Raw genomic sequence first — 10,240 nt, 5'->3', positions numbered from 1 at the left:
TTCTTGATTTATTTTATCAGTAACAAATATAATGAACAGCGATGGTAAATATAGAATGTGGGCATGTCAAATCTGTAGATTAGCAGTATATGCTGTTAACACCTGTGACATCATATTTAGCTTGAACAATAAATATCTTTATATGATCTGTCACTTCATTTTTGTAGCTGCGGTCCCTCAAGAAGAGATGGGAAATTGTAATGTTGGACCACTAACTGAACTTTGTTATCTACGGTACACTTAACTTGCCATTAAAAATAGTTATTTTGATCATTACTTTACAGAGAGTATACTTCTAGTTTTACTGCAGATTTTACATCCAACAGACACGCAGATACAAAAACAAATATAAACACATCATCATCATCGGCTTGTATCATTCCACAGTAGGACATCGACTTCATTTAATTTTCGTCCAGTCATTCCAGTCTTGCAAGCCCTATTTCCAGTTCCGACCCCGAATTTCCCTACTTCACCCTATCATCTCGTCCCTGATCTAGATCTTGGCCTGCTTGCGACAGTCATGCTCCACTCTGTTATCGTCCGCCTCTCGTCCTGCTTCCCATAGACATGACCTGCCCCTGCCATTACTACTTTCTTGAAAAACTTCAGTATTTATTTCAACATTTAGTAATCTTTTGGGTTATTACCTAACACCAGCCATTCCGTTCGTCTCTGTGCTCTTACTTTTTTTTCAGTAATTTCGCCATAGTCCCTTTTCTGACCTGTATGACATGACAGTGCAAAAGTTTCAGAAAATACCACAAGACAAACTTTTCCTATACAATTCTCTTATTGATTTATTTTGTTGTTTATTTACTGGCTTGCCAAGAAAAAGTGGCGTATCTAAATCTGGAATGCTTACATTACCACTTTCATCACTCTCTCCTCCCAATCTTGCTTCGTGTTTTAGATAGTATTGGTGAAATAAATCGGTCTGCTTAACATCTTTTAATTAAATCTTAATCTTTATTAAAGCTTGGGTTATTATTTCATCCTTGTATATATCCTTAAGTGTTCTATAATGGACTTCCTCAATGACTTTTTACTTCTTCTGTGATTAACTTTATCTTCGATGTGTCCCCATAAAAATGTCTGGCATAAAGTCTGATGATAGGGGGGGGGAGGTATTTGATACTACCTCCTCGCCCAATTCATCCGTTCGGCAGATTTTCATCGAAATGGGCCTCAAATCACGATGGTAATGCTATGCATTTGAGAGGCTTTTGAGGCTGAAGGAGACCTTTATTTCCAGTAAGATGGAGAACCTCCCTACGACCATCGAGGCAGAAGGCCTGTCCCGATGGGAATCCGCCGAACAGGTGAACTGGGCACCCCCCCCCCCCCTTCACCAGGCTCCACGCCACTGGACTTTAAGATTGATTATAGAAAACCGTCATCAAGAATTGAATTGAAAGAAGCCACTGGTGTTTTCAGTTCATTTCAAACAATTGCAACAATAAGTGATTCTGCATCTTTCTTATTTAATGTGAATGATAAGACTTTGATGTATCTTCATAAATATTTCAATAATGAACATTCAAAGTCTGTATACATGTTTTGGGACACCTTGCATGTATATATGTATATATATATATATATATATATATATATATAGATAGATAGATAGATAGATAGATAGATAGATAGATAGATAGATAGATAGATAGATAGATAGATAAATATACATATATATACATATATATATAATGTGTGAGTGTGCTTGCATGCATATGTGTACATGTAAACCCGAGAGCCCCAGCAGAATGTAACGCATTTTATAAAGCTTGTAATATAATCTTACAGGCCGTCGGTATCACAGAAATATGTTGAGATCCGGAAAAAGTAATATTATAACATTTAGGACTGTATCTAATAAAGAATCCTTTATTGAAAACTTAACAGGAATAATTATTTTCAATTGGTTCACTGGAAACCGATGTCCAAATACCGAAAGAAGATCTAAGAGACAGAACAGATATGATGTTAAAAAGCGAATCAGTCACCCAAAGTCAGGAACAATTAACAGGATGAGAAAGACACCTTGCTAATCTAACGATCAGGGTTTGGAGTCCTGTGTCCTAAACCTGCGAGCAAGCTTTGTTTTCTTTTCCTTTATTTGGCGTCATTTTCATACAACAGACTTTGGACCAAGTGCAAATATATTTCTTTTAATTAGAGATTCAGTAACTATATGTCTCCTATTTGTCGTTGGAGAAGGTAAAGAGGAACGGCACCAGCGGGCCCGCCATGTCGAAGAGCAGGGGGCAAGACCGCTGCCTTGAAGCACGCAAGCAGTAGGTGGCATTTCTGGATTCCAGGCAGTTGGCCTCAGCATCTGTCTACTGCAACTTCGTACTGTGTATGTACACTGCGATAGAAATAAATGTAATAATTTAAGTGTGTACACATACACACACACATACATTATATATATATATATATATATATATATATATATATATATATATATATATGTGTGTGTGTGTGTGTGTGTGTGTGTGTGTGTGTGTGTGTGTGTGTGTGTGTGTGTGTTTGTGTGTGTGTGTGTATGTATGTATATGTATACATAGATACATACATATATATATATATATATATATATATATATATATATATATATATATATATATATATATATATCAGTACCTGGCAGAGTGACTGTAGTGCTCAGCTTACAATTAAAACTGCCCCAAGTGCTCTTAGCTGATCTCCAAGTCAAGTATGGCAGATTCAGTTGCTAATACTACATTAAGTAAGGTCTTGTTTTGGGAAGACGAAAGAACAACTATAACGTTTTGCTTCTTTTCTCTCTTCCTCTTTTTCTCTTCTCTTTTATTCCTTCCCTCTCTCTCTCTCCAGAAAAAAATCCCATGCCGTTAGGGTACAGTGCAGTCATTGTTGATTCAACCCTTACGCGATCGGCGCTTCCAGGGAATCCGAGAGCGGGTTTGGGATTCCCTCCCGGTGGCGGGAGGAGGAGGAGGAGGAGGAGGAGGAGGAGGAGGAGGAGAGGGGAGGGGGTCTCGCCGCCCTATAAAGCGCCACCGAAGGCGAAGGAAGACGCAGTTGCAGCCGGAGCTTCATCTTCCAAAGGCTTTTGGACTTAGATTGCAAGATGCTACTGAGGGTGATAGCCTTTGTGCTGATTGGTAAGCGCGCTTTATAATTTGATATTCATATGAGAAGAATTAATTACTGTCCTGTATGCTATTTGAATTATTCATTATTTACATAAAATGTTTTTTGCTTTGGAACAGTTAGGGACAATGTTACCCAAGTGACTGATCGTATCTTGGACTGAAAATAGGACACAGGACTTTTCACCGGTGCATTCGATAATGATTATCTCCTCTGAAACGATATTGCAACAGTATTGTTCCATACCTATATAAAAAAAAATATCGTATGTATTGTATAATTTCATATTGTTTTTTTTCCAGGCGTGTGCGCCGCCTCGGCCGACCGAGACCTCAGCAGTTTCGTGGCTGGACGTCCTACCAACCATGGCGTTCCAGGCGTCCAGACCTTCGCAGGTGTGCCTTCGTTCCAGCGGCCGCATGTAGACCCTCGACCTCCCAGCTTCCAGCGGCCGCAGGTAGACCCTCGACCTCCCAGCTTCCAGCGGCCGCAGGTGGACCCGCGGCCCCCAGTCTTCAGCCGGTACGTGCGATCCGCTAGCCAGCCACGCCCTCAAACACAACCAACTCCGCCTCCAGGATATCAACCACAGCCGCAGGTGCAGCCGATCCCTCCCGCAGGCCACGTTTCCGCTCAGACTTTGCCAGAAAATCTTTCGCAAGACAAGTCAGCGCAACTGCCTCCGAAGAGCGAACTGCTGAGACCTTTCCCTCGCCCAGGGAGGCCTCAGCCGCTCCCTGGGACTCCTTCTCACTGTAAGTAGGGTCTTGTTATTTTGCAGCCTTCCTTTTCTAGTTCATAGTCCGTGTTTCTGTTATCAGTGTAATAATTACTATTACGGACGTGTGTCATCCACTCACTTCATATTAGTCATTAAGTTTATGAAAATGTTTAATGCTTTTCGTGATTAAGTTAATGAAAAAGATAATGTCAATAAAGATAACGAAAATGTAATATGATGGGGAGACTAAAACAATCGCAATTTTCAAGTCCAAACCTCTGACTTCAGACAATGGCGGAGACGAAAAGACGGCTCAGCTCAACAGACCCACTCGCCCAGGAGGCGTTCCAGGCACAGGCATAGGTCGCCCCGAGCCACTGCCTGGCCCTTTGTCGCCGCGCCCCCAGACGCTCCCTGCAACCCTTCCCGGGAATCCGGTCGTCCTTCCGGGAATTCTGCCGGTTATTCCCGAGACCTTGCCGGCCACGCTCCCGGAGGAGAAAGCCGCGCCCCTGCCGCCCAAGTCTCAATTGACCAAGCCGGCCTCTCAACCTCAGCCCCTTCCAGCTGCCCTCCCTCAGGGTGTCCAGACCCTGCCCGCTCTACTTCCAGGTCGCCCTCAGACGCTTCCAGCTGAGCTGACAGAGGAGAAGAGCGGCCACTTGCCTCCCAAGTCAGAGCTCACCAAGCCAGCTTCACGCCCCCAGGAGACCGACGGCCACGGTGGCTTCGCTCCCCTTCCAACGGGCCCTCAGGTCCAGCCCAGACCGACGCCCGGGGAGTTGACCAAGCCCGCCCCTCGACCACCTCGCCCGCAGGTCCAACCCACGCCTCCTCCAGGATTTCAGCCCGTGCAGACCCTGCCAGCAAGTCTTCCTTCGGACAAAGCAGCCCAGCTTCCTCCCAAATCGGAGCTTCTGAAGCCCGCACCCCGGCCTCCACGCCCCCAGGTCCAGCCCACGCCTCCTTCAGGCATTCAGCCCGTGACCCACGGGCTTCCCACGGATAAAGCAGCCCAGCTCCCTCCCAAATCGGAGCTTCTCAAGCCCGCCCCTCGACCACCTCGCCCGCAGGTCCAACCCACGCCTCCTCCAGGATTTCAGCCCGTGCAGACCCTTCCCGGGAGGCTGCCTGGCGAACTGACCAAGCCGGCTTCCAGACCTATTCGCCCTCAACTTCTGCCAGGCGAACTGAACCAGAGTGAGTAGATGAAACGCATCTAACGACCCCCGTGACGTCCTTCGATGTCACCATTTGTCTTCTGACGTATTTCTGTGACAACCTGAATCATGCTAATTACTGAATAACCTTTTGTCTTACACGAAAATCTATGACTCAAAGTGACGACAAGAAAAGACCACTAATAGTGACCCTAAAAGACAGATAACGACCCTTGATTGCTGAGACATTTTCCATACGGACAGCCATAAATCCCTTTTTCTCTGACCTGAAAGAAAGCAGTTGAAGACATCAAAACATTGCGAAGTGTGAGTTAACCTGCAACTAACTCTATGTATTCGTTGTGCTCGTTATCTTTATTTATAAATCTAAGAATAAATACCACGAGATTTATGTTTTTGTGCATGTTTTGTGTGTCCTTTAACAACAGAGTTTAAAAAGGTACTCATACTAACATTCATATTCAACGTCAGCTGCATGAAATACTTGTAACTCTTCATTGATGAATTACTTCTGCTCTTACACTCATCTCATCACTATATTTTACACATCATTTAGCATTCGCGTGCCCTTGAGTGTTGCTAATGTTTGTATTACTTTTGACATCATCAGACTTCCTACTTATTAGATGAAATTTATAAAACAAAACTACACATGTTTACGAGTCATCATGAAAGAAATTGCCTGAGAAAAAAATATGTAGACTGATAAAGTGAGAATGACAATAATGTTGGTAATGATAGTTGTGAAATGATCACCATTTGAATATGAAAATAACAATAATAATAATAATGATAATAATAACGATAGTGACAATAATAACAATGATGATGATAATTATGATAATGATGATAGTTGTAATGATAAGGATGATAATAATAATAATAATACTGATAATAATAGCTACAACAACAGTAATATTAATAATACCAATAATAACAACAGTAATAACAACAAACTACCATGACAAATTTTAATAGTATCATACATATTCAGACTAATACCAATGTCAATAGTGATTCTGGTACTAATACTAATAATAACACTATTGCTAATGATAGACCTACAAAAATAAATTTATTTGATTAATCAACTCCAAAGAAAACTAATCTGAAGATAGACAGGCAGTCACACAGGAAGCCCCAACAGCATCGAAATCTTTCCACACAGACTCCGACGAGAAGCAATTTTTCCGCGAAGACTCTGGAACCTTCGCCTTCCCTGGAGTCCCGGATGTCCTGACGCGGGTTCCTCTGGGCGTGCGGTTCTCGTGCCAGAACCGCTACCCGGGGATGTACGCTGATCGGGATTACGATTGTCAGGTTAGAGAGTGTTCTTGCTTGATTCTTCCTGCGGAATGATACAAGCTGATGATGATGTCTGTCTGTGGGATTCTATATGTTTGGCAATTTTTTTTTTAGAATCTTTTCTTAGTTCTATGACCTTACAGGAAAAGTATTCATAGTCATACTTCCATCTTGGAACAAGCAGCTTGTTTTTTGACTCTAGAACTTCAACTGAGTGGTAAAACTCAATGTCTTGTCTTTCCCTTCGCAAGGTCTTCCATTGGTGCCTCGGAGATGAGAGGATGTTCAGCTTCCTGTGTGGGATCGGCACTGCCTTCAACCAACGCCTCTTGACCTGCGACTACCAGCATCTGGCCCAGTGTGACCTGGCTGAGCAGGCTTACGAGGTCAACTCGAGAGTGTGGAATGAAGATGGAGACTTTATATTCTAAAACAATTATGCTTTAATGTAACTGATATTGAAATCGCATCAGTTATTCTCAACAAAGCATGTTTAGAAGTGAAGTACATGTGAAAATGTATTTGAATAAAACATGATATTCATTCTTGATTTATTTTATCAGTAACAAATATAATGAACAGCGCTGGTAAATATAGAATGTGGGCATGTCAAATCTGTAGATTAGCAGTATATGCTGTTAACACCTGTGACATCAAGCTAAAGCTTGAACAATAAATATCTTTATATGATCTGTCACTTCATTTTTGTAGCTGCGGTCCCTCAAGAAGAGATGGGAAATTGTAATGTTGGACCACTAACTGAACTTTGTTATCTACGGTACGCTAAACTTGCCATTAAAAATAGTTATTTTGATCATTACTTTACAGAGAGTATACTTCTAGTTTTACAGCAGATTTTAAATCCAACAGACATACAGATACAAAAACAAATATAAGCAGATCATCATCATCGGCTTGTATCATTCCACAGTAGGACATCGACTTCATTTAATTTTCCTCCAGTCATTCCAGTCTTGCAACCCCTATTTCCAGTTCCGACCCCGAATTTCCCTATTTCACCCTATCACCCATTACTACTTTCTTGAAAAACTTCAGTATTTATTTCAACATTTAGTAATCTTTTGGGTTATTACCTAACACCAGCCATTCCGTTCGTCTCTGTGCTCTTACTATTTTTTTCAGTAATTTCGCCATAGTCCCTTTTCTGACCTGTATGACATGACAGTGCAAAAGTTTCAGAAAATAACACAAGACAAACTTTTCCTATACAATTCTCTTATTGATTTATTTTGTTGTTTATTTACTGGCTTGCCAAGAAAAAGTGGCGTATCTAAATCTGGAATGCTTACATTACCACTTTCATCACTCTCTCCTCCCAATCTTGCTTCGTGTTTTAGACAGTATTGGTGAAATAAATCGGTCTGCTTAACATCTTTTAATTAAATCTTAATCTTTATTAAAGCTTGGGTTATTATTTCATCCTTGTATATATCCTTAAGTGTTCTATAATGGACTTCCTCAATGACTTTTTACTTCTTCTGTGATTAACCTTATCTTCGATGTGTCCCCATTAAAATGTCTGGCATAAAGTCTAATGATAGGGGGGGGGAGGTATTTGATACTACCTCCTCGCCCAATTCATCCGTTCGGCAGATTTACATCGAAATGGGCCTCAAATCACGATGGTAATGCTATGCATTTGAGAGGCTTTTGAGGCTGAAGAAGACCTTTATTTCCAGTAAGATGGAGAACCTCCCTACGACCATCGAGGCAGAAGGCCTGTCCCGATGGGAATCCGCCGAACAGGTGAACTGGGCAACCACCCCCCCCCCCCCCCCCTTCACCAGGCTCCACGCCACTGGACTTTAAGATTGATTATAGAAAACCGTCATCAAGAATTGAATTGAAAGAAGCCACTGGTGTTTTCAGTTCATTTCAAACAATTGCAACAATAAGTGATTCTGCATCTGTCTTATTTAATGTGAATGATAAGACTTTGATGTATCTTCATAAATATTTCAATAATGAACATTCAAATTCTGTATACATGTTTTGGGACACTTTGCATGTATATATATATATATATATATATATATATATATATATATATATATATATATAGATAGATAGATAGATAGATAGATAGATTGATATACATATATATATACATATATATAATGTGTGAGTGTGCTTGCATGCATATGTGTACATGTAAACCCGAGAGCCCCAGCAGAAAGTAACGCATTTTATAAAGCTTGTAATATAATCTTACAGGCCGTCGGTATCACAGAAATATGTTGAGATCCGGAAAAAGTAATATTATAACATTTAGGACTGTATCTAATAAAGAATCCTTTGTTGAAAACTTAACAGGAATAATTATTTTCAATTGGTTCACTGGAAACCGATGTCCAAATACCGAAAGAAGATCTGAGAGACAGAACAGATATGATGTTAAAAAGCGAATCAGTCACCCAAAGTCAGAAACAATTAACAGGATAAGAAAGACACCTTGCTAATCTAACGATCAGGGTTTGGACTCCTGTGTCCTAAACCTGCGAGCAAGCTTTGTTTTCTTTTCCTTTATTTGGTGTCATTTTCATACAACAGACTGGACCAAGTGCAAATATATTTCTTTTAATTAGAGATTCAGTAACTATATGTCTCCTATTTGTCGATGGAGAAGGTAAAGAGGGACGGCACCAGCGGGCCCGCCATGTCGAAGAGCAGGGGGCAAGACCGCTGCCTTGAAGCACGCAAGCAGTAGGTGGCATTTCTGGATTCCAGGCAGTTGGCCTCAGCATCTGTCTACTGCAACTTCATACTGTGTATGTACACTGCGATAGAAATAAATGTAATAATTTAAGTGTGTAAACATACACACACACACATACATTATATATATATATATATATATATATATATATATATATATATATATATATATATATATATATATATATGTGTGTGTGTGTGTGTGTGTGTGTGTGTTTGTGTGTGTGTATGTGTCTCTGTGTGTGTATATGTATATGTATATGTATACATACATACATATATATATATATATATATATATATATATATATATATATATATATATATATATATATATATGTGTGTGTGTGTGTGTGTGTGTGTGTGTGTGTGTGTGTGTGTGTGTGTGTGTGTGTGTGTGTGTGTATGTGTGTGTGTATGGCTGTATGTATATGTATACATACATACATACATATATATATATATATATATATATATATATATATCAGTACCTGGCAGAGTGACTGCAGTGCTTAGCTTACAATTAAAACTGCCCCAAGAGCTCTTAGCTGATCTCCAAGTCAAGTATGGCAGATTCAGTTGCTAATACTACATTAAGTAAGAAGGTCTTGTTTTGGGAAGACGAAAGAACAACTATAACGTTTTGCTTCTTTTCTCTCTTCCTCTTTTTCTCTTCTCCTTTATTCCTTCCCTCTCTCTCTCTCCAGAAAAAAATCCCATGCCGTTAGGGTACAGTGCAGTCATTGTTGATTCAACCCTTACGCGATCGGCGCTTCCAGGGAATCCGAGAGCGGGTTTGGGATTCCCTCCCGGTGGCGGGAGGAGGAGGAGGAGGAGGAGGAGGAGGAGGAGAGGGGAGGGGGTCTCGCCGCCCTATAAAGCGCCACCGAAGGCGAAGGAAGACGCAGTTGCAGCCGGAGCTTCATCTTCCAAAGGCTTTTGGACTTAGATTGCAAGATGCTACTGAGGGTGATAGCCTTTGTGCTGATTGGTAAGCGCGCTTTATAATTTGATATTCATATGAGAAGAATTAATTACTGTCCTGTATGCTATTTGAATTATTCATTATTTACATAAAATGTTTTTTGCTTTGGAACAGTTAGGGACAATGTTACCCAAGTGACTGATCGTATCTTGGACTGAAAATAGGACACAGG

General features: G+C 40.8%; 2 protein-coding genes across 2 annotated transcripts in view; both read left to right on the top strand.

Annotated features, from left to right (window-relative positions):
* The first annotated feature begins 3,027 nt into the window (after nt 1-3,027).
* LOC147469444 (uncharacterized) lies at nt 3,028-6,891 on the top strand. The gene is made up of 5 exons (XM_086548727.1): nt 3,028-3,152; nt 3,444-3,896; nt 4,151-5,062; nt 6,212-6,363; nt 6,600-6,891. Exons 1-5 carry the CDS (start codon nt 3,119-3,121, stop codon nt 6,777-6,779), a joined length of 1,731 nt encoding a protein of 576 aa, XP_086404853.1. The 5' UTR covers nt 3,028-3,118; the 3' UTR covers nt 6,780-6,891.
* A 3,058-nt stretch (nt 6,892-9,949) lies between these two features.
* LOC122258556 (uncharacterized) overlaps nt 9,950-10,240 on the top strand; it is a 2,148-nt gene continuing 1,857 nt past the window's right edge. The window contains exon 1 of the mRNA XM_086548726.1: nt 9,950-10,074. Within this exon, the coding sequence (XP_086404852.1) occupies nt 10,041-10,074 (34 nt within the window). The 5' untranslated portion in view covers nt 9,950-10,040. The remainder of the gene's footprint in view (nt 10,075-10,240) is intronic.

This window comes from Penaeus japonicus, unplaced genomic scaffold (genome assembly GCF_977035675.1).
Source record: "Penaeus japonicus unplaced genomic scaffold, GWHDUDI00000001_assembly GWHDUDI00000021, whole genome shotgun sequence".
Taxonomy (NCBI): domain Eukaryota; kingdom Metazoa; phylum Arthropoda; class Malacostraca; order Decapoda; family Penaeidae; genus Penaeus; species Penaeus japonicus.
The sequence above is the reverse complement of the archived record's forward strand: the minus strand, read 5'-3'. Positions and strand labels throughout refer to the sequence as shown.